Source organism: Thalassophryne amazonica, chromosome 5, assembly GCF_902500255.1.
Source record: "Thalassophryne amazonica chromosome 5, fThaAma1.1, whole genome shotgun sequence".
NCBI classification, from domain to species: domain Eukaryota; kingdom Metazoa; phylum Chordata; class Actinopteri; order Batrachoidiformes; family Batrachoididae; genus Thalassophryne; species Thalassophryne amazonica.
This window is the reverse complement of record NC_047107.1, coordinates 58380520-58406178: the sequence shown is the minus strand read 5'-3', so window position 1 is coordinate 58406178 and position 25659 is coordinate 58380520. Positions and strand designations below refer to the sequence as shown.

At 42.7% G+C, this 25659-nt stretch overlaps 1 protein-coding gene across 2 annotated transcripts in view; it reads left to right on the top strand.

The window, feature by feature from the left end:
* Positions 1-25659, top strand: part of mlxip (MLX interacting protein) — a 118552-nt gene that overhangs the window by 80896 nt on the left and 11997 nt on the right. For both annotated transcript variants that reach the window (XM_034170381.1, XM_034170380.1), the window contains exons 13-15: positions 19134-19241; positions 24018-24145; positions 24245-24368. In XM_034170381.1, coding sequence (XP_034026272.1) covers positions 19134-19241; positions 24018-24145; positions 24245-24368 — 360 coding nt within the window. The remainder of the gene's footprint in view (positions 1-19133; positions 19242-24017; positions 24146-24244; positions 24369-25659) is intronic.

Below are 25659 nucleotides of genomic sequence, written 5' to 3'. Positions count from 1 at the left end.
AAATGGATCATATAAGCATGGATTGTATACTGGACATGGAAGATAGGACAGTAAATCCAGCAGGAACATCATTCTGCAAGTTGATGCGTGCGCTGTAAGCTTTATTATTTATTTCATCTTATATTATTGGGAACAGTGGGGGAATTTCCACAGTTTATTCACATGGATAATAAGAGCTGAACCCTTTGTGTGCAAACATGTCATTCGTCTTCAGATGCGAGTGGCCACTTCAGTGAGATACCAACTGTGATACTGTCACTCGTTTGGGTGTTTGGTCACTAAGTCGCAACTCCAACTGCTCTCCAGCAGTCGTGCTCAGTGAGATAGGACCCTTAGTGTGTGGGTTGTGAACTTGGACTCTAAGTGGTGACCTTAGGCAACAAGTGGATGCCTTTGGTACTAGGTGTCTTCAGAGGATCTTAGGGCCCTGTCCCACTGGTGTTTAGGAGGATTTGCGCATGAAATGAGGAGACAAAAGCTGAGCGTCCGCAGCAAAAGTGGGCAGAAATGACAAATGTCCCGGGGTGGATCAGCGAATACACGAGGTAGAAAAGCGGATACAACAGGGAACAGAAGCGAAGGCGACCGTGGAGGCGCCCCCATGAGGGGCACAGCGGCCGTGATGCATTCGCTCCATCCGTGCCCACTCTGTCTGCATGTGCGGCATACCATTTGCGACCGTGATGTGGCTGTGCTGGGCCGTGTCATATCTGTTTTGCACGCTGTCCCGGTCCGCTGCCAAGCCGCGCCAACCCATCGGTTGCGGAGATCAGCGGATGACAGGGGATATGCGGCGCGTTGGTTGTGTATGTCCTGCGTATGTCTTCAGTTTGTGTTCAGGCATTGATGCGGATCTCATCCGCAGCAGGATTTTTGAGCCGCTCAAAAATCCTGGCTGCGGACCTGCGTGCCTCTGCAGATGATCACGGACATGTTCGGATGGCGGCCGACTCATACAGGAATGTTACACGGTTATTGCGGTTGTTTGGCGGATGTGGGCCACTTTTGTGCGCATGCCATCTGCAAATCCTCCTAAACGCCAGTGGGACAGGGCCCTTAGAGAGACTAAGATAGGAGTATCACTTGCATTTGCATTATGGGGGAGCATCAGATTCGGCATTTTAACTATGTAGCACATTTCTCTGTACATGATCCACCTCACTGGGGCCTGAATGATGAGAGCCCTAGTGGCTGGAGAAGGCAAACGGGGTGACCCTCGCAGATAGTTGGTTATTTTAGAGATGTGCAGTTGGATCTGATTCCTGTCTGGGTGACTGTCATCCAAAACACAGGGCAGTTTCATGGTGTTGTGGATGCATTGAAGCGCAGTACCAGTGCATGATCCCAGACTTGACTAGGAATACATAATAAGACAGCACCATGATAAGGAAGGACTCAAGCCTTCACATGAGGCTTGACACTTGCACGAATTTGATCCCCGCACTGCTACGCAGTTTTGTCGTGCCAATGCATCCCGCTGGACACCGCACTTTGTCTCGTTTGACACCACGTTATTTAAAATGATTATTTCATAGCCGATGATGCCTTTGCTCTTCAAACAACTCCAGACAAACTTTATTGATCCCCAAAAGGGCAATTACATTTACACTCCAATTACCTCAGACAAGATACAGTAATTAATCCACAATTATTACTTGTTTACTGTAATAATGACACACATCAAAATTAAAGACAACACATAGCCAACCACTCTCTACTGGTGGTTGGCTCTCACTGCGGTATTGTATCACTTCCTGTTCCGGAGCACAGCGGTGTTTTTCTGTATCTGTTAGCTGTTTAATCTGCGCAGTTAGATTGATCTAGTTATCTAGATTACGATTTGTTTCCCAGTGTAATCTTTACGTGCCTTAACTAAAGCACTCCTTCTGCTGAATCACCTCTAAATTATTTACACATTATTCACTTTGCGTGTTTTTAGGAATCCGCTAGCTTAGCGTAGCTACTAGCTCTTAGCCGGTTTAGCATGGCGGCTTCTCCTGTCTCTCCCGCACTTTTCTGCTCTGGGTGTGAAATGTTTAGTTATTCCTCGGCCTCCTTTAGCAGTAATGGTACTTGTAATAAGTGTAGTTTATTCGTAGCTTTGGAGGCCAGGCTGGGCGAATTGGAGACTCGGCTCCGCACCGTGGAAAATTCTACAGCTAGCCAGGCCCCTGTAGTCGGTGCGGACCAAGGTAGCTTAGCCGCCGTTAGTTACCCCCTGGCAGATCCCGAGCAGCCGGGAAAGCAGGCCGACTGGGTGACTGTGAGGAGGAAGCGTAGCCCTAAACAGAAGCCCCGTGTACACCGCCAACCCGTTCACATCTCTAACCGTTTTCCCCCACTCGACGACACACCCGCCGAGGATCAGACTCTGGTTATTGGCGACTCTGTTTTGAGAAATGTGAAGTTAGCGACACCAGCAACCATAGTCAATTGTCTTCCGGGGGCCAGAGCAGGCGACATTGAAGGAAATTTGAAACTGCTGGCTAAGGCTAAGCGTAAATTTGGTAAGATTGTAATTCACGTCGGCAGTAATGACACCCGGTTACGCCAATCGGAGGTCACTAAAATTAACATTAAATCGGTGTGTAACTTTGCAAAAACAATGTCGGACTCTGTAGTTTTCTCTGGGCCCCTCCCCAATCGGACCGGGAGTGACATGTTTAGCCGCATGTTCTCCTTGAATTGCTGGCTGTCTGAGTGGTGTCCAAAAATGAGGTGGGCTTCATAGATAATTGGCAAAGCTTCTGGGGAAAACCTGGTCTTGTTAGGAGAGACGGCATCCATCCCACTTTGGATGGAGCAGCTCTCATTTCTAGAAATCTGGCCAATTTTCTTAAATCCTCCAAACCGTGACTATCCAGGGTTGGGACCAGGAAGCAGAGTTGTAGTCTTACACACCTCTCTGCAGCTTCTCTCCCCCTGCCATCCCCCTCATTACCCCATCCCCGTAGAGACGGTGCCTGCTCCCAGACTACCAATAACCAGCAAAATCTATTTAAGCATAAAAATTCAAAAAGAAAAAATAATATAGCACCTTCAACTGCTCCACAGACTAAAACAGTTAAATGTGGTCTATTAAACATTAGGTCTCTCTCTTCTAAGTCCCTGTTAGTAAATGATATAATAATTGATCAACATATTGATTTATTCTGCCTAACAGAAACCTGGTTACAGCAGGATGAATATGTTAGTTTAAATGAGTCAACACCCCCGAGTCACACTAACTGTCAGAATGCTCGTAGCACGGGCCGGGGCGGAGGATTAGCAGCAATCTTCCATTCCAGCTTATTAATTAATCAAAACCCAGACAGAGCTTTAATTCATTTGAAAGCTTGTCTCTTAGTCTTGTCCATCCAAATTGGAAGTCCCAAAAAACCAGTTTTATTTGTTATTATCTATCATCCACCTGGTCGTTACTGTGAGTTTCTCTGTGAATTTTCAGACCTTTTGTCTGACTTAGTGCTTAGCTCAGATAAGATAATTATAGTGGGCAATTTTAACATCCACACAGATGCTGAGAATGACAGCCTCAACACTGCATTTAATCTATTATTAGACTCTATTGGCTTTGCCTCAAAAAGTAAATGAGTCCACCCACCACTTTAATCATATCTTAGATCTTGTTCTGACTTATGGTATGGAAATAGAAGACTTAACAGTATTCCCTGAAAACTCCCTTCTGTCTGATCATTTCTTAATAACATTTACATTTACTCTGATGGACTACCCAGCAGTGGGGAATAAGTTTCATTACACTAGAAGTCTTTCAGAAAGCGCTGTCACTAGGTTTAAGGATATGATTCCTTCTTTATGTTCTCTAATGCCATATACCAACACAGTGCAGAGTAGCTACCTAAACTCTGTAAGTGAGATAGAGTATCTCGTCAATAGTTTACATCCTCATTGAAGACAACTTTGGATGCTGTAGCTCCTCTGAAAAAGAGAGCTTTAAATCAGAAGTGTCTGACTCCGTGGTATAACTCACAAACTCGTAGCTTAAAGCAGATAACCCGTAAGTTGGAGAGGAAATGGCGTCTCACTAATTTAGAAGATCTTCACTTAGCCTGGAAAAAGAGTCTGTTGCTCTATAAAAAGCCCTCCGTAAAGCTAGGACATCTTTCTACTCATCACTAATTGAAGAAAATAAGAACAACCCCAGGTTTCTTTTCAGCACTGTAGCCAGGCTGACAAAGAGTCAGAGCTCTATTGAGCTGAGTATTCCATTAACTTTAACTAGTAATGACTTCATGACTTTCTTTGCTAACAAAATTTTAACTATTAGAGAAAAAATTACTCATAACCATCCAGAGACGTATCATTATCTTTGGCTGCTTTCAGTGATGCCGGTATTTGGTTAGACTCTTTCTCTCCGATTGTTCTGTCTGAGTTATTTTCATTAGTTACTTCATCCAAACCATCAACATGTTTATTAGACCCCATTCCTACCAGGCTGCTCAAGGAAGCCCTACCATTATTTAATGCTTCGATCTTAAATATGATCAATCTATCTTTGTTAGTTGGCTATGTACCACAGGCTTTTAAGGTGGCAGTAATTAAACCATTACTTAAAAAGCCATCACTTGACCCAGCTATCTTAGCTAATTATAGGCCAATCTCCAACCTTCCTTTTCTCTCAAAAATTCTTGAAAGGGTAGTTGTAAAACAGCTAACTGATCTGCAGAGGAATGGTCTATTTGAAGAGTTTCAGTCAGGTTTAGAATTCATCATAGTACAGAAACAGCATTAGTGAAGGTTACAAATGATCTTCTTATGCCTCGGACAGTGGACTCATCTCTGTGCTTGTTCTGTTAGACCTCAGTGCTGCTTTTGATACTGTTGACCATAAAATTTTATTACAGAGATTAGAGCATGCCATAGGTATTAAAGGCACTGCGCTGCGGTGGTTTGAATCATATTTGTCTAATAGATTACAATTTGTTCATGTAAATGGGGAATCTTCTTCACAGACTAAAGTTAATTATGGAGTTCCACAAGGTTCTGTGCTAGTACCAATTTTATTCACTTTATACATGCTTCCCTTAGGCAGTATTATTAGACGGTATTGCTTAAATTTTTCATTGTTATGCAGATGATACCCAGCTTTATCTATCCATGAAGCCAGAGGACACACACCAATTAGCTAAACTGGCAGGATTGTCTTACAGACATAAAGACATGGATGACCTCTAATTTCCTGCTTTTAAACTCAGATAAAACTGAAGTTATTGTACTTGGCCCCACAATCTTAGAACATGGTGTCTAACCAGATCCTTACTCTGGATGGCATTAGCCTGACCTCTAGTAATACTGTGAGAAATCTTGGAGTCATTTTTGATCAGGATATGTCATTCAAAGCGCATATTAAACAAATATGTAGGACTGCTTTTTTGCATTTACGCAATATCTCTAAAATCAGAAAGGTCTTGTCTCAGAGTGATGCTGAAAAACTAATTCATGCATATAGACGTAGACTGCTGGGGGGTTCCCATGATGCACTGTTTCTTTCTCTTTTTGCTCTGTATGCACCACTCTGCATTTAATCATTAGTGATCGATCTCTGCTCCCCTCCACAGCATGTCTTTTTCCTGGTTCTCTCCCTCAGCCCCAACCAGTCCCAGCAGAAGACTGCCCCTCCCTGAGCCTGGTTCTGCTGGAGGTTTCTTCCTGTTAAAAGGGAGTTTTTTCCTTCCCACTGTAGCCAAGTGCTTGCTCACAGGGGGGTCGTTTTGACTGTTGGGGTTTTACATAATTATTGTATGGCCTTGCCTTACAATATAAAGCGCCTTGGGGCAACTGTTTGTTGTGATTTGGCGCTATATAAAAAATTGATTGATTGATTGATATACATTTGACATTGTTTATGTGCACTGAACTTGAAGCACTCCGTCATCCGAATTGAGACAAAGTGGGTGAAGGCTGCAGCAGGAGGGGCCCGCGCCGCCCAGGCTGGGGGTTGAAGGCTGCAGCAGTAAAACCGTGCTGCCTTCAAGGTGGCAGGGAGGAAGCCAGGGTGAGGGGAGTGGAGAGACAAGGGGGGGGGGGGGGTAATAGGGATGGAGGGAGGGAGACATGCGTCGTGTGCAGATGAGTTACATTTCTGTCCAATTTCTGTCCGTGTGTGTGTAAAGTCTGACAGTTTCTGTCCTTGGGTGTTACATTTACACTCCAATTACCTCAGACAAGATACAGTAATTAATCCACAATTATTACTTTTTTACTGTAATAATGACACACATCAAAATTAAAGACAACACATAGACATTTGACATTGTTTATGTGCACTGAACTTGAAGCACTCCGTCATCCGAATTGAGACAAAGTCTGTGAAGGCCTCAGCAGGAGGGGCCCGCGCCGCCCAGGCTGGGGGTTGAAGGCTGCAGCAGTAAAATCCGTGCTGCCTTCAAGGTGGCAAGGAGGAAGCCAGGGTGAGGTGAGTGGAGAGACAAGGGGGGGGGGGGGTATAGGGATGGAGGGAGGGAGACATGCCTCGTGTGCAGATGAGTTAAATTTCTGTCAATTTCTGTCCGTGTGTGTGTAAAGTCTGACAGTTTCTGTCCGTGTGTGTGTAAAGTCTGATGTTGCTAGGCATCAGCAGGCTGGAGGGGGGGGGGGGATAGAGGAGAAGGGGGAGCCGAATTCCTTCACCAAGGCCATAGGTCCTTCTGGGGGAAGAGCAGGGAATTTCGCCTTCAGGAGCCGATAAGGCTGCCATGTTGATGTTTGGCGGAGAGATACAGAATTCTATTTACTGCACCCCTGACCGTCAAGAGTCCAATTTATGAAGAATATTCTCTGGTCTTCAGCAGTACAATCCTTTGCAATGCAGTGATTTGCATACTTCCACGCAGCCGTGCACAGCTCACGCACAGTTTGCCATGAGTTTACTCTCTGGCATGCCAGATTGCATGCCAGTGCTGGGATCAAACTTTTGCAAGAGTTCAAGGTACGTTAAAAAGAACACTGGTTCAGATGACATACCAGTGGAGGCATGCAAATGTTTAGATGAGACGTTTTTGGCCACATTGTTCAACAAATGTTTGAAAGTGAGAGGAGGTGTGACAAAACAGACCGCATTTCTATAACGCTTTTCAATCTAGCAGATGCTCAAAGCCCTTTACAGTGATGTCTCACATTTACTTCATCAGCTTTAAGGCCAGTACCCAGTTTACCGTTGGGTAGACAGACAATGCAGATTGTCTTGTCCGAGGACACAGACAGGTGGCATGAGTGACATTCAAATCCAGGTTTTAATTCAGTTCAGTTTTTTTTGTATTGTGCCAAATCACAACATAAGTCACCCCAAGGCACTTCATATGGGTAAGGTCCACTTCACCAACCCCCCTGAGCAAGCACATAGGTGCCAGTGGTAGGGAAAACCTCTCTTTGGTGTTGTTTGAGGAGAGAAACCTCAAGCAGACCAGACTCAGAGGGGTGGCCCACTGCTTGGGCCACTCAAACAGTATCAGAGATCAAGTAAACAAAATAGTCATCAAACATCAACCATTCAAATAAAAACAAGTTTAAAATCAAATACATAGTTGAATTGTAGGGTGTTTGAATGTCCTGGCCAGTGTTCCTTTGTCCAAGAGTTGTGGGTAAGTATATTTCTGGGCCTTTAGCCAGAGGTGCAACAAACTTGGGCCTCACTCATAACTGCAGCAACTGAAATGGGGGGGAATCCATATTGGCAGGCCAGCTCCTTATCCACTGAGTTACTTGCACTACAAGGAGTGGAGAAATGTACCAATTTGCAAAACATGGGTAAGTACAGAGGTGATTAGCCTCAGCATGAAATTAGGGGAAGGAGTAGTGCAAGCCAGGCTGAGAAAATAAGTGAAATTCTGCAAGCAGCAATATATTTTATGCACAGTTAGAGCACTATAGATTCAGGGGTTGCTCTTTCGTGCTGTTGAAGTATAGTGAAGGTCAGAAGGAGTTGTTTTGTATGTTGTGGGTGAGAGGTTGAGAGAGGTTTGTGATAGAGTGATGAGAGAAAAGTGTGGTATTATAGTATGAGGAAGAATGTGAGGGGGTGGCAGTGTACAAAAACTGTGTGACAGTGGTGAGATGCACAATTGGAATGATGTATGCACAAGGTGAACTTGGGATTGTATGAAGTGTCAGCTCTGATTCCTTTCTTGTTTTTAGTGGTGATGAACAAGTTGTCAGACAAGATCATTCATGAATCTCCCAAGACTATGATGTTTGCAGATGATATTGTGGTCAAAGTAGAGAGCAGGTGGAGATGAGCCTGGAGATGTGGAGATATGCTATGGAGAGAAGGAGAATGAAAGTCAGTTGGAGGAAATGGAGGATTGTGGATAAAAAAAGAGCACCGTAGAATAATGATGTTGCAAGGGGTAGAGGTGGAGGCTCTACCACCTCCCCCTCATAGTTTTCCTTTAAATACTTGGGGTCAGTTGATCAATGTAATGGAGAGTGTGATATACAGGTGAAGAAGAGAGTGCAGACAGGGTGGAGCAGACAGAGAAGAGTGTCAAGGTGATTAGTTATAGAAGGGTATCTGCAGGGGTGAAAGGGAAGGTTTAAAAGATGGTGGTGGGAGCAGTTGTGCTGCATGGCTTGGAAGTGGTGGCGCTAAGAAAAAGACAGGAGTTTGACCTGAAGGTGGCAGAGCTGAAAATGCTGCAGTTTTGCTTGGGAGTGATAAGGATGGACAGTAGACCTGTTCAAAATGTCAAATGTTACAAAATCTTTTGGGGCACATGTTGTTCTTGTTCCACTAATAAAATAAAAGATGTGTGCCAAATTTTTTTTGTAAGCGGACATTGTTTAGGGGTCCCCCACAAAGCAACAATTATCCCAAACTGACAGATGGTTCGGTTAGGACACAAATGCAAGACTCACAAACACAGCTCTGGTTGACAAACTTTAGTGGTGTGACAAGCAGTGGTCGGTACACTGGTAGGCAGTCCAAAAAACACAGCAGCAGTATTATTATCATCAGGCTTAATCGTGGTCGGAACAAACGGGCAGGAGGTCAAATACACAATGAGGCAGGCAGGACTATGGAACACAAACGAGAGCTGGAAAGAAGGCACAGGGCGCATCAATCTGGTAAAGAAACAAAGCAGAATGAGCCCAGATGGCCCAGGAGAACCAGGGTGAGTGACATGAAAGTCGCGAATAACCACAGGATCCAAAATAAAGTGAGAGGGGACCCACGACGCTCCTCGGGTCCATAACCCTCCCATTCGACCAGATACTAAAACCTACGACTGCACCGGTGAGAGGCCAGGAGCTAGTGCACGGTGAAGACCGGGCCACCATCCACACCCGGGTCGGGGCGGGGAACGGCAGGAGGGCACAAAGTGCTTAACCGAACAGGCTTGACGTTACTGACATGGAAAGTTGGGTGGACCCGCATGGACCGAGGGAGACGGAGACGGACCGAAACAAGATTAATGACCTTGGAGACCAGAAAGGGACTGACAAACCTGGGAGCCAATTTCCTAGGTACGCCCCGAAGCGTCAAATGCCGCGTCGAGAGCCATACCTGCTGCCCCGGGACGTAGGATGGAGCAGCAGTCCTCTTACGGTCAGCGGCCATCTTATAAGTTCCCAAGGAACGTGACAAAAAGGTCCGTGCACGCTCCCAGGTTCGCCAGCAACAAGGATCAAACTGAGAGGTGAAGGAACTGAGGAGTTAAGGTTGACCGAGGGAAAAAGCGCAGGCTGGTGACCAATAACCACATGAAAGGGGGAATAACTGGTGGAAGTCGAGGGTAAACTATTATGGGCTAGTTCGACCCAAGGAAGTTGGTCCGACCAGGAGGCAGGGTGCCGTGACTCAAGCAACCGAAGGCCTTTCTCCAAGTCCTGATTTATCCGTTCCACCTCCCCATTGGCCTGTGGATGGTAACCTGAGGTCAAACTGGATGTGACCCTGAGGAGACGGCAAAACTCTCGCCAGAACGGGATACAAACTGCGGGCCCTGGTCTTAGAATATATCCTGAGGCAGGCCGTGTAGTTTAAAGACCTCGTTTAACATGACCATTGCTGTTTCCCTTGCTGACGGTAGTTTCCTTAAAGGAATAAAATGAACCATCTTTGAGAGTCGATCGACCACAGTTAATACCACAGTGTGTCCCTTGGAGGGTGGGAAGCCAGTCACAAAATCCATGGCAATATGAGACCACGGGCGAGACGGAATTGGCAACAGTAATAAGAACCCTGCAGGTGGGCTTAGAGGACTTATGCATAGCGCATACCTGGCAGGCAGATACATATTCAGAGACGTCCTTAACCAGGCCTGGCCACCAAAATCTTTGCTGCACTATAAACAAGGTTTTCTTAATTCCGGGATGACAGAACATCCGACACTCATGACACCAGCGGATCGTTTCACTCCGGAGGTTAGGAGGAACAAAAAGTCCCCCGCGGACACCCGGCAGGAACTGGTGCATCCCAGACTGCCGATTAATTTTAGACTCAATGTCCCAAGTTAAAGCAGACACAAAACATGAAGCGGGTAAAATCATTCCTGGATCAACGGGCATATCTACCGGATCTCCCAGTCGAGATAAGGCATCTGGTTTTCTATTTTTAGTGCCCGGGCGGTAGGACAGAGTGAAATTGAAACGACTAAAAAATATTTCCCATCGGGCTTGACGGGCATTGAGCCGTTTAGCAGTGTGGAGTTATTCAAGGTTTTTGTGATCAGTGTAAACGATGAACGGGAATTCTGCCCCCCAGCGAGTGCCGCCACTCCTCCAAAGCCACTTTAACCGCTAACAGCTTCAATCCAATCCAATCCACTTTATTTATATAGCACATTTAACAACAAAAATGTTACAAAGTGCTGCACATACAATAGAATCACGATAGATAAAACCCCAGTAGTCAAAAATTAAAAATAAGAAAATTAAAAATAAAATTAACTAAAATGTGCAAGATAAATAAATAAATACATACAGCATACAAAAGATAAAACCAATAAAATCTACCAAAATAAAAACAAAACCAATAAAACAGAGGACCACACAACTCACTCAGTGTTAAAAACCAGAGAATAAAAGTGGGTCTTCAGACGAGACTTAAAACACTCCACTGTGGGGGCTGTTCGGACATGGAGGGGCAGAGCGTTCCAAAGTCTGGGGCCAGCCACAGAGAAAGCTCTGTCCCCCCTTGTTTTAAGTCTCGTCTTTGGTACCACAAGCTGGAAATGGCCCTCAGACATCAGAGCACGCGCCGGAAAGTAAATTTGTAGGAGGTCAGTGATGTATTGAGGGGCCATTCCATTCAAAGCTGGGACTTCCGGATGGGCAGCGCCGTGTGAAGACACGTTTTGTCGGGCTCGCAGGCGAACTCCTTGTTTTCTGACTATTACGTTCTGAAACAACGCAACATAATTACACTTAGTGCAGTGACGAATATTAGCCGCTACCGGCTCACCTCTATGATGCCGCCAAAAAGTCGCCTAACACCACAGGAACGAGCAAGACACGAGAGCCTCAGCTAGCGCTAGCCCCGGTCGATGCTAGCACAACTCATACAGAGCCACCGGCGACTTCTGAGTTCTAACAAAACAAGTTCTGGAAGCAATCCAAGCGCCTGAAGCAACAATTGCTCGATAAGATAGAAGAAAAAGCCAATGAGACTCAGACGGAGGTGCGCAACGCCATCGGGCGAATTAATTGAGGCTAGACGATGCAGAGAACCGCACAACACTGCTGGAACAAAATGTCGGAGCTCAGTCGGACTCTATTGCCACTTTGGAGAAAGACATCGCACAAGTGAAGAAGGAGCTCGCTGTGGTCAAATCCAAATGTGAGGACCTAGAGGCACGTTCACGTCGCTGCAATGTCCGGATCACTGGAGTAAGAGAGGGCAGAGAGGACGGGCAGCCCCCCTCCAGGTACGTGGCGGACATGCTGAAAGCTGCGCTCGGTTTGGAGAAGCCTCCGTGCTTGGACAGAGCGCATCGGACCCTCCGCACAAAACCACAAGATGACCAGCCACCACGCGCTTTTGTTGTAAAGTGTCATTATTTTACTGAAAAAGAGGTACTTCTGAAGAAGGCATCCGATGCACGGGGGATAACAACCACAGAGGGAGACCGCATCCGCATCCTGCCTGATTATACGCAAGCTGTGAGTAAACAACGCGCTGAGTTCACGGAGGTGAGAAACATGCTCCGTGGCTGTGTCGGAGTCCGCTATGGGCTGAGATATCCGGCGACGCTGAGAGTCTCCACGACGGATGGGAAAGAACATACGTTTAAAGATCCCAAGCGTGCAAAGGACTTTATCCTGAGAGAAATAATGAAGGGATAAATACGGAGGACATTCTGCTCATAATTTCCGTGTCAGTTACGCATGGAGCCATGTTCGGTCCATCTGAACTGTCAGATGAAGACTTCTATTGGAACCAGGTGAAGCATTAAGGATGATTTTGATTTTTACTATTTCTCTTACACTCGCTTCACTGGACTGCCTCAAGTTTAAGAGTGGACAGAAGGGGCGGTTTGATGTTTTTCCTATTCTAAGTGAGTGTGTATATACATATGAGGGTGTGCAGGTGTGCGGGCGCCTGTATATACAGACATATATTATCTTGTTTGCAATACTTACCACAACGCGGGTTGCGTTATAATCAGCATGTTAATATTGCCGCCTGTGGGGGCCGCCATGGTAAGCACTGGAGACCAGGAAGCACACGAGTCCCCCTCTGGGACTGGGTTTTCTTTTCCAATTTCTTTTTGTTTTTTGAGATGTTCAACTCCCTGTGTTCTGTGTTCTGCGTTCTGCTGTTGGCGAACGGTTAGGTGCTTTGTGTGTGTTTTTTTTTTTTTTTTTTTTTCTCATGTTTATGGGCCGCTACTCTTTCATCAACTTTACTACCATCTCTCTTATATCTTATGAATGGCAGGTAGCCCCACTACACTGGTGAGCTGGAATGTTCGTGGCTTAAACAGTCCCATTAAGCGCAATAAAATATTTTCCCACTTAAAGAAATTACATAGCCAGATAGTTTATCTACAAGAAACCAAATTGGTCAATAAAGACCACTCAAGACTTCTCAGGGGCGGTTTTACACAGTGCTTTCATTCGGATTTCGAGAGTAAGAGTAGAGGAACAGCTATTTTAATTCACAGGGAGGTGCAATACATAGAGACTAGGAGAATAAGGGATAAGAATGGTCGCTTTGTCATTACCCAAGGGACTCTGTACAATAGGCCAGTCGTCCTTGCCAATGTTTACGGCCCTAACTGGGACAATGTAAACTTTTTTACAACTTTATTTTCTAATCTGCCTGACTTGGATTCCCATGACTTAATACTGGCGGGCGATTTGATCTGTGTCCTGAACCTGGCTCTGGACCGGTCTAGCACCAAAGTGTCAACGTTAAGTAAATCCGCCTTGTGTGTCAACAATTTCATCAAAGCTTATGGGTTGGTGGATCCATGGCGGCTTAAAAACCCGACATCCAAACAATTTTCCTTTTTCTCGCCAGTACACCAAAGTTACTCGAGAATCGATTACTTTTTGATTGACCATAAGCTGCTGCCTCTGGCCACCCATACAGATTATGACAGTATAGTCATTTCAGACCACTCACCAGTAATTCTACAATTGAATTTTCCAGAAAATATCGCTCATCCCCCTCCGTGGCGGTTAAATATCAGGCATTTATCTGATGAAAGGTTTGTGGAATTTATCAATAGTCAAATTGACCTCTTCTTGGAACTGAATCTGACCCCCGGGATAAGCTATTCTACCATTTGGGAAGCTCTGAAAGCCTATCTGAGAGGGCAGGTGATATCTTATACGGCAGCAGAGAAAAAGAGGCGGATGAAGCGAGCGTCGGAAATTTTAGTGTACATAAAGGAACTGGATCGGCAGCACTCAGAATTGCCCTCTGATGAATTACATCAGAAGAGAATCTTACTCCAGACCGAATATGACTCGATTACGAATGTCAAAGCAATTGATCTCTATCTGAGGTCTCGGCTCACCCACTATGAGCATGGCGATCGCGCTAACAAGTTATTATCCCACCAAATTAAGCAAATAACCGCTGCAGGCTCTATTTCTGCAATAAAAAATGAACACGGACATGTATTAACAGACCAACAGGACATAAACAATGAGTTCTGACTATTCTATGAGAAGTTGTACGCTTCTGAAGCTGCCGACCCAACTCAAGTTGAAAATTTTTTGAGCACCCTACCCCTCCCCATCTTAGAAGACAATGACAAAAACGTGTTGGAATCCGACATCACTCAGTCAGAAATAAGTAATGCCATTACAAAAATTAAATACGGCAAGGCCCCTGGCCCAGATGGCTATCCGGCTGAATTTTTTTAACTATTTGCAACCAAACTGGTCCCATTGCTATCGAACATTTTCAAAGAGGTTTATGACAGGAAGACTCTACCTGCAACAATGACACATGCCACAATCTCATTACTGCTTAAAAAAGCAAAAGATCCATTGCTGTGTGAATCCTACCGCCCAATTAGCCTCCTGAATTGCGATTATAAGATTCTAGCAAAAGTATTGGCAGGCAGACTTGACAAGGCTCTTCCAAAGTTGATACATCCAGACCAAACAGGGTTTATCTCAAGGAGACATATCTAGTAACTTACGTCGGGTATACAATGTGATCTATCAGCGCAACAACTTCGAACCTGAAATAGTAATTTCCTTGGATGCGCAAAAAGCTTTTGATAGAGTGGAATATAACTTTTTGTTTGCAACACTGAAAAAATTTGGATTCGGTCCTGTCTTCTGCTCCTGGATTAGTATTCTGTATGCATCGCCACAAGCAGCAATACGCACAAACAAGGATCTGTCCAGTCTTTTCCCTCTATCTCGCGGGGCCAGACAAGGTTGCCCGCTTAGCCCCTGATTATTCAATATTGTTATTGAACCTTTGGCAGTACGACTGAGAAACGATCCACAGCTAGTTGGAGTACGAAGAGGAGGACAAACTCATAAAGTATCTCTGTATGCTGACGATCTCCTCCTCTTTCTTTCAGATCCGTTCAGCACCATTCCCTGTGCTCTTAAAATCTTTAGTTCATTTGGTCAGGTGTCAGGTTATAAGTTGAATCTTTCTAAGAGCGTTCTCTTTACAATAAATAGGAACGCGCAGCAGTTGGACTTCCGGACCTTCCCCTTTAAGGTGTGTAAAAACCACTTTAGCTACCTGGGGGTCAGTGTTACTTATAACTACGAGTCGTTGTTCTCCAAGAACTTTACAGGCGCGCTGGATAAAGCTAAACAGGACATGGAGAACTGGTCCAAACTCCCGTTGTCGCTAGTCGGAAGGGTCAACTTAGTTAAAATGGTAATTCTGCCCAGACTTCTCTATTTATTCCAGACTGTACCGGTTTTCATTCCCAAATCCTATTTTAAAGATTTGAATAGTCACATGTCCAGGTTTCTCTGGAATAGAAACATACCTCGAATTAGGAGAGAGTTTCTAGAAAGATCGAGAGACGATGGTGGGCTTGCTTTACCAAATTTCCTTCACTACTATTGGGCCACGAACATTCAGAAATTGCTACTTTGGCTTGCAGATGCTTCGGACATGGAGGTTCCAGCCTGGGTCCCGATGGAGAAGCATTCTTGCAACCCAGCATCACTTGGCTCGTTATTGTGTAGCTCGCTACCTCTGAGTAAACATCACTGGACAAACAATCTGATAGTCAAGGGCTCACTGAGAATCTGGTTTCAATTCCGTACTCACTTTGGATTTAAAGGCGCCATAGCTGCAACTCCCATTCAGTCTAATGTTAATTTCCGCCCCTCCTTGATTGACCCGTCTTTTCTATCATGGCACAGGAAGGGTCTGTCATGTGTAAAGAAGCTTTTCAAAGATGGCGAATTGGCCTTATTTGAGCAGTTGAAAAAGGATTTTGACTTATCACAATCGGACTTCTTTAGATATCTACAGATTTGCAGTTTTGTGAAAACAACTTTTTCCCTGACTCTTCCACAAAAGAACTGGTTGGACGAATGCTTAGAGTTGGACCCATGGGATAAAGGTCTGGTGTCATCTTTGTATAGTAAAATTCAAGGTGCGTCATCCCCATCAACAGAGCACCTGAGGAATCAATGGGAGGAGGAATTAGGCGAACTATTCACTGATCGGGCCTGGCAATCGGCAATTACTAGAATTCACACCTCATCGATTTGTGTCAGACATAGTTTAATACAGTTCAAGATATTACACAGACTACACATATCTCCAAGTAAACTTTCCAGACTATACCCAGGTTCTGACTCATCCTGTGTAAGGTGTGGCTATGGCCCGGCAAGCCTCAGTCATATGTTTTGGTTGTGTCCTAAACTTCAGAATTTCTGGCAAGAACTATTCGGATCATTCTCCTCCCTATGTAACAAGCCTGTCGGTCCAAACTGCATGGTGGCCCTGTTTGGCGTCACCCCACCGGATACAGCTGTGACAGCCCAGCAAGCCAACGCGATCGCCTTTATAACTCTGCTCGCAAGACGCCTGATCCTGCTCAACTGGAAAAAAGCAGCTCCGCCTTCTCATAAACTCCTGCTGGAAGATGTTATGTCCCACTTAAAACTGGAGTATTTAAGGCACACCATGAACGGCTCTCTACAGACTTATAATAAAATCTGGCAACCTTTTATTAATCTTTTTATAAAAAAAAGTCCACCTTAGAGTCCAGCCCCGAACCTTACAATCTGACTGGTTCTGATCTAATCACTATTGTGATGTTTCTTCGTTGTCTTGAACATTTGTGTTGCCATCATCATTTATGTATTTGTTTACCTTAATGTGGTCTGATTTTTTTTTTTTTTTTTTTTTCTTCATACTTGAAAGCACCGATGCTTGTTCTATTCTCTTGTTCTTCTGTTCCTGTATGCGGATTAAATTTTGAAATAACAATAAAAATAATTTTATAATAATAATAGGACGTTTGTATTCCTATAGCAAATTGGGATCTTAATTCGATCTTTCATTGATGGTCGTATGAGGCTGTGTTTGAAGGTGGGATGTATAAACAGGTGTATACTTACTCTTACATAGTTCTGATAGACAAAGTATATGTTTAAGACATGGTTGACATTGAGATACAAAGAGACATGCAAAATGTTATTTTAAGAAAAAAATGACATTCATCCAACATGGTCAGACATATATACATACATAGAGATATAGGAAGGAATACACAGAGTACATGAAGCACAAACATATGGATGTGAATACAGTAATTTTTGATAATGTGAGTCAGGGGCATTTGGGTTTGTTGTGTAATGTGTGGATTGATATGTGAGCCAACGACTTACATTCTAACATTTGAGGTAGAAATAATGTAAATTTTGATCCAATACAAGCATTCAAAAGCCACTTGGAACAAATTAAAGATATTTGATTGACGTGGAGTTGATAATAAGCACTTTTTATGTCATTTGGGTCTATGTTTTGATTGATATGTTACATTATATTATTTGAATATAGTATTTAATATAGTTTTTAAAAATCAGTATTGTCAATTAGGTGAAAATAAAAGGATTCCTGTTAAACAGGTTATTGAAAGAGACAAAATTAAACAGAACATTTGGAATATTTAAAACAGCAAATCCTCACTACTGCCACCTCCTGAACACAGTTTATTTAAACTTGAACTCATTTACTGAAACTTTGTAGAATTTGTGGGAAATTTTTCAGTTTCAGCAAAAAAAAAAACAAAAAAAAAAACAGATGTCTCCTCAGTGTTGTCAGATTAAACTCAGTCTCAAGAAACATTGACAGCCAGAGGTGGAAAACTCTGGGTTCAGAAAGCCCGACCATGTATTGCTTCTACCTGTGCACCTAAAACAGTTGAGCTCAAAAATTAGTTCAAAAATTAGCCTGAAGAGTAGCCCAACAACCAGATACCGGCCTCCATTTTGGAGTGGGAATTCCCACTCCTAAATGACCAATAGGAGAGCAGCGCTGGAATTCCCACTCCTAAGCAGTGCTTGCGCCACATCAAAGTGAGGCTGATGTCAGTGTCTTGGCCACCAACCAATCACAGGCTAGGAGAGACAGGCCAGTATCTGTCCCAATTCAGAGCCGGTTGTCGGGCTACCTGAAGAGTTGAGCTAATTATAATCACCTGGTTTATTAGGAAGAAGGAACAAATATATGGTTGGGCTTTTACTTTCTGAAGCTGGAGTTTTCCATCTCTGTGGGACAGCATGCCTTTCACAGTAAAAGTATTTGCTGGGATGCTGGCAATGAATGTTTTATTGTGAAATGGTGTGAGCAACATTAACTATCTGATGTTGTTTAACTTTGTTACCAGTAACATCAGCAAGCCACACTTGCTATTTTTTGGCAAACAAATTGTTGTATTTTGCCTATCAGTGTATTTCTGTCTCTGCCTACTTTGTAACCCACGGTGTATTCAGAAAAAAAATCTAATATAAGATTAATACATACCCTGAAAAACAATTGCGTTCTGCTGATTTTGCTCCTCCTGTGTTGGCACACTCTAGTCATGTTGTTATCTCCTTGCAATACTTCCAAATTTTGCAAGTTCCACATGAAGGTCAGTAAACATCCAATAGCCCTTGTCACATTTGTGTTGATTCTTTCATTTGACCGTCCTCAATCAGTGAGCCAGTAAGCATACATATTGCTAATGCGAACGGCTGGGAGCCATTTCAGGTCTCATGTCCACATCACAGCTCTCCCATTAAGATCACAAACAGAGATGTTGAAGTGCTTTCTGCTTGTAGTTGATGATTTTTATATTTTTATAAGCGCGTCTTAATAATATATTGAAGATTGGATTATTATAAGTGTTTAAATTTGTGAAGGGCAGGTGTAATTAACTTTTCTTATTTGGTGATGGGTATTAGTTTGAAGAAGTGATTGTATTCTGTTTGCAAAAACAAACACTTTTTAAATGTGTGTTTATTGGATATGTTTGTTTTTTCTTCAGATATCTCCAGCAATATTGTTTTTGGCTGAACAAGTGTAATTTTTGAATGACTTGTACAAATGTGAGGTTTGGAAAGAGTGTTTAAACTTAAAGAATACAAAGCTGTTTTCAAATGCCACTTTTTTTTTATTTTGTAATGTCTCCTCTTCAATATATGACACATTCTGAAGAAATGGCTCTGTTGCTGTTTCACAGTGCCGGAGGGTGAGCCACATATCCGCAGAGCAGAAGAGGCGATTCAACATAAACATTGGATTTAAAACACTTGGCAACCTGGTTCCCACTCTCAAATCCCAGTCAAATGTAAGTGTCTTGATTAAAATAGCTATACAGGTTTAAGCTTTATTTCATTTTGACTTTTATTTTGCATCAGTAACCTATTTTAATTGGCAGTTGGACTGTGACTCCTTGGATCCAAGTAAAGCCTCAATCCCACCGAATAATAAGCCATGAATAATGAGCCACGCATGGGTGCATAGTGATTATTCAAAAAATGACCCACGTTTTCATCTATCACGTATCCACTACTAAGGACACACTTCAAGCTTTGAGTTAGACTAATCAGACATTTGGGTGAAAAAATAAGTATTTCAGTTGAATTATTTCAGCATTTGGATCTAATGCAAAATTTTGTCAGAATTACAAAAATGCAGTCAGAAATGCAAAATCTGTTTTAGTTTTAAAGTTATCTTACATTTATTCTCACAGTCACTCTGCAACATAAATTTAGAAAATGCAATTATTACAAAATAACCTTTAAGTGAAAGTGTTGAAAATAGGTTTACTCTTGAAACTTTATTTAAAGCTATACCTGCAGCTCCAGATGCTTAGAAAAATTGACAGAGACAGATGCTGTATGATGCATCAATTTTCAGCCATAAACGTTGAACTGAAAACGAAAAATTTCGCTTGTAAAAAAATTTTCACTCACAATATGAAATATTATGCTTCAATAGTATAAACCGTTTGTAGCAAATATAATTGGCTTGATCAAGTTCGATTTTGGTGATGATAGGATGAAAATTGTAAGAGTAGTAATTTTTTTTACAACACCATGTATTTTTTCACACATTCAAAATTTTAGGGATTACTCTTATTAAATTAATTTTTCTTTCTTATCACATGATAGTAACTAATGTGTGCTGTATGTTATTCAAATATGCATTAAATTCTGAAATTACTGATATATATAATAGTACATGCTCTTTCTCTTAGAAGAAAGAAAATATTTTCTTACCATAAGATGTTATATGCAAACAAAATTGTCAGACACCCTCTGCTAGAAAAATCATTCTGAGTCCCATAAATTTAAATACAAATTGCTGAAAATGTTAGTATACATAGACCACAATACCAACACTTAACCACAGTTGTTTTTAGTAACATTCCAGGTATATTTTTCAACATATAACATATTGTATGTGAAACAGTCAAAATTTTTGTCACCAAAAATTCCTAATTTTTGCATATTTCTGAGCTAAAACTATTAAAATACCCAATGAAGGGCTGATTTTAGGCTATTGGGGATGTCTTCAACAGAAAGTAGACAGTTTTTACTATCGGAAAGACACTTTCTAGTACAAGTTCATGTGGCAGCTACAGGATTTTTTTTTCACAGAAATGTCACACTTTTCATATCCAGACCTCGAAATCTGTCTAAGGTGCCTCTATGTGCCTCTCTGTATCCCGCATGTGCTATGTAGCAGCCTCTAGTGAGCCATGACCGACCTGTCATTAAAGCCTCGATTGTCTCTTATCAGCCACGTAGAGCCGTGTATGAGCCACGCAGTGCCGTGTAGCGCAACATCGGTGCACAAACGTACGTTTGGTCCTACCTTCCGCCCCTCCCATACTTGTTTCCTCATGGAGCAGGAAAGAGAGGAAAAAAGTGCTATAGTACACATGTCAGGCCTGTATGTAGCGCTGTAACGGTTCCACAAAAAATGGAGAAGACGACGTGGAGCTTCAGAAGCCGGCTCACGGATTAAATAGTCTTTTAATTTGACCTGTTGCCAGAATTCATCATCACAGATGAAAACTATTCCCCACATGACACCCTTGTTTTGGAAGATGACACCTTCCCACTGTAGCCAAGTGCTTGCTCACGGGGTCGTTTTGACCGTTGGGGTTTTACATAATTATTGTATGGCCTTGCCTTACAATATAAAGCGCCTTGGGGCAACTGTTTGTTGTGATTTGGCGCTATATAAAAAAATTGATTGATTGATCTGGAAATGCATTAATTCATTATGATGGAAATTACTTGTTAGGGGAGGGGGTGTTTTTTAGTTTTTAAAGAAGCCCCTCAGCGTCTTTCTGCTCTGCTCTTGGTGAGTTTATCAGACTGAGCTGGAGGACACTAGCTCTTTGGTCCACCACCAACAGTTAGAAAAAAAACCCAATAATATGCTAAATTACACTAACAACATGTTACAGAGGCAGGGTGATGACATCATCCTTTCAGTTTTCCACAGTAAAACACTTGTGTCATTTTCACATTTATGTGATTAGGTAAATATTCCGCTCATAAAAGAAAATAAACATTCATCAACAGAACTGATTGGTTTCCACAAAATGAGTGTAACGTGATGTTCAATGACATCACATTCAACAATGTCATGATAGTAATTATAAGTTTTATTTATAATGCACCTTTCATTAATAAAAATCTCAAAGTGCTACAGGCAAAAAAAAAAAGGATAAATAAGAGAATAAAAACAGAAAATCTCAAGATAAATCCAAAATAAAATAATAAAATAGAATAAAAAGACTAAGATGCAACAGATTCAAATTATTGAGGCCTGTCTAAACAGGTCTGTCTCAAGGCTTTTTTTAAAAGCTTCCACAATTTGTGGAGCCCTCTGATGGTCAGGGAGGGAGTTCCACATATGAGGGGCAGCTGAACAGAAGGCCCTGGTGTGAAGCTTGGTGCGAGGGAGCGGGAGAAGATTAGTAGATTAGTGTTATATGAATGGAGAGAACGGGGGGGTGAGGAGTGAGGAGGTCTTTGAGGTATGTGGGGGAATTGCCATGGATGCATTGTTGGGTGATGAGAGCAGTCTTAAAATGGATTCTGTAGGTGATGGGGAGCCCATGAAGGTTATGGAGAATAGGTGTGATGTGCTCCTGTTTACATACTCTCATCAGAGTTCTAGCTGCACTGTTTTGAATGTATTGGAGCCTTTGAAGGTTTTTTCCAGAGATCCAAAAGAGCAGGGAGATACAGTAGTCAAGTGTAGAAAAGATAAAGCATGGAAGAGTTTTTCAGCGTCGATGATGTTGTACTACAGTGAGTGTAGTTTGAAGTTGCTGAAATGGTTCAGTTTTTGGTGCCCAAATATCCATGAGTGGAATTGGAAAGAAGTGAAGTCTGTCGCCTAAAGAACTACCTGAGGAACAGCAGAAGGCACAGACGAACCAGTGACCAGGGGTCTCTCCTGGCAATTAACCCTCAGAGAACATGGCCTCTGGACAGCAACCAAATCATTGGTGCTTTTTGCTGTTAACCACAACAACAGGTGCATTGTGCTGTTATGAAGACATCAATGGTAGGTGAAAGATTTTCTCTCTGCCTGCCGTTGGCATTTTTTCTCCTGAGGCTATAGGCTACATGTGTAGGTCTGTGGATATTTGTATTGATCAGTAGCCTAGGTTTGTGTGTGATTTTGGTCATTCTGTATGTCATTTGTGACTGTCGCAGATCAGAATGTGGCTATGTGCACGCACGCCCGTGAATGTGGCAGAGGTGTAGCAGAGAGCGGTTGTGACATGTGAGCCCATAGCACCCTCATAAAAATGCCAAGCTCCCCATAGCACCTGCAGAAAAAAATCTCTGGAGCCGCCACTGTGTTGGATTTACAAAGGCTGTCCATCACACTTTGGTGCCTTTTTTTTAAACACCTTAATTCCGAGATAGAAGAGAGATGCAGCCTTTCTAGCTGCTGTAGGTTAGATGAATAGATTGCAGTTCCTGAAAATTATATTAATGCAATAACATGCTTTTGGAGGGTGGTATGCATTTCAGAGGCCCGATGTTCATGCCCAGTCGCCCAAAATGACAGATATTTGCCCGAGTTAGGCGAGGGCGAATATTTGTCATTTTGGGCAACTGGGCATGGACAGAGGGACTCTGAAAATGCATACTGCACGAGAATTGCATGTTATTTGCATTATTATCACTTACTGAAATACACAACACATGGAATCACATTAACAATATTTAATGTCATTTCAAAACGCATGACATCCAGCAAACGCATACATAAAAAGTTAGCTCACTTTAACTTTTATAGTGTTGCCTGGTACCGCGGCGCCCTCCAAATTCACCAGTGCATCCTCATTAAGCTGCCTGCTTTGGTTCCTGTTCATTGTTGTACTTTCCATGAGAAAATCATCTGTAATATCCATATTGGGACCAACACACACTTCTTGCCTTTTCATCTTTTCCTCTGGACAGTTCTTGGGCTGCGCACGGTATGACATCAGTTTATGCACAGCGGGTATACTGTCTATATAGACAGGTAACGTAAATGTAAATCTATGCTTCTGGCCCAGCAATGCCTCAGTAAGTGATAATAATGAATCGGAACATTTGGAAGAAATCATAAAAACCCAAATATGAACTTTAACAGGTATTATGTGACCACTGGACTTTTAAGTATTTGGTTGTTTGTCTTTTGATTGAATTATTTTCTTATTGTTTGAATGGCCAAAGCAGATGGTCACCCCTCTGATTCTGGGGTGCTTAAGGTTTCATCCTATAATGAAAAAAATGCCAGAGTTTTGTTTACTACTGTTGCCAAGGTGCTTGCTCAGGGGGGAAAATAAGGTTAGATGTTAGTTTTGTGAAGCTTCTTGGGGAGACCTATGGTGTGATTGCATTTATTTTAAAACTTAAGATTTGAAAACATTAAATTAGTATTAAAAATCAAAGTTAAAAAATGTATTTAGGTATTTATATTTGGGAGTTTAGAGCAGAAATGGGAAGTCTGTATTTGCTGTTCCACTATTTCCTGTCTACACAATCTAAAACTTTAAAGATCTTTTTCTATTACAACTATATTCATTAACTGTTTGCAGATCACTAATGCAGTGACGTTGCAGAGGACAGTGGAGCACATTGGAAAGCTCCAGCAGGAGAGGCAGCAGCTACAGGAAGAAGCCAAGAGACTGCGAGAAGAAATAGAGGAGCTCAATGCTTCCATAAAGTACATTCCCACACCATATTTTTCCTCACTGCTCTTATTGTATGCAATGTTTGGCTATTGCTTCATTTTATCAACTGTTATTTTATGCTACCTTTCAAGCTTGTGCCATGAGCAGCTTCCTGCCACAGGAGTACCGATTACTCGACATTGTGTTGACCACATGCAGGAGAAGTTTGACGCATATGTGAAGAACCGAACACTTCAGAATTGGAAGTTCTGGATTGTATCCTTCAAAACGTGCACATCATAGTCAAAACATCATAGTCTGTTTCAAAACCCATCTCTGAAGCAATTACGCCTTGATTGCATCAGTCATTCCTATTGCACATCTCTTCACTATCACACTGACCTCATATCCGTCTATTTACTGCACATAATAAAATAAAAATTTAAGCAGATTTTTCCATTACATCTGTATTCATTAGCTGTGTTCACATTCCCTTACGTACTTCTCTGGCACTCCAAACATCCTCATACAACACCACCTCTCTTATCTTGGCACCCTATCATAACCTTTCTCTAAATCCACAAACAGTGCAACTCTTAAAGGTAAACTCCAGGGCCCGTATCTGCAAAGAAATTCAGAGCCCTGTCAAAGAGCTCCTAACTTAGCCTAAAATTTCCTGGCAAGGTTTCCAAGCCATTGAGAGATCCAAGAGGTGTCTGAGAACAGCTCTGAGCAAGGAGGGAACAGAAACTTTTATCTTTGTGAGGAGGCGGGGTTGACCTCATTGCTTGGTATGACGCAGTCCTTTAAGAGCTGTAATTGGTTGTCGCAAAAAGGGAAGGAAAATAATTTGAAACAAATGTGCTCTGCACTTCTAGTTTTGAATGGACAGTGAAATCAACCGATCATATAACCTAAACTGCATTAAGAAATGTGTAATTGTGAAAATAATGTAATAAAAAAATTAATTAAAAAATACATGCTGCGACGGTTTCGTGCACACAGGAACACAGTGCGAGCAGCTGCGCGATGTGTAACCACGTCGCGCAGCTGCTGTGACTAAAAATGAATGAAAAATACATGCCACCCACGGGATTCGAACCTGCAATTTCCAAAAGCTCTGATTGCCAGCCAGAAACTTTACCACTGAGCTACCTTCGTGGTCCTGAAAAATTAGCAAGGAAAATGCCTCAAGAAGGACATGAATGGATTTTTATAAATAAATAAAACCACACACCATATAAAAACACTGCATTTTATTGAATCCCTCTTATCAAGCGGGCAGTAAAAGTATGAACCGTCTGTTCCTCTGTAGATGACCCATGGTCACAGATGTACAGTCATGAAATGACATGAATGAAGCAGAGTGCTCTTATCATGTCCACATCTGCTGGTGGTGTGTCCAGCTGGCCCTGCATGCATGTCTGGCCCAACACGCGTGTCTTCTGGATGGTGCGCCACAGGACAGACACCGCATCATGTGGAACAGAGCTCATGTGGGTGACGTGACACTCAGATCACCCGCTGTGTGTTATGATCTGACGGTCCATTTCACTTGGAGTAGCCT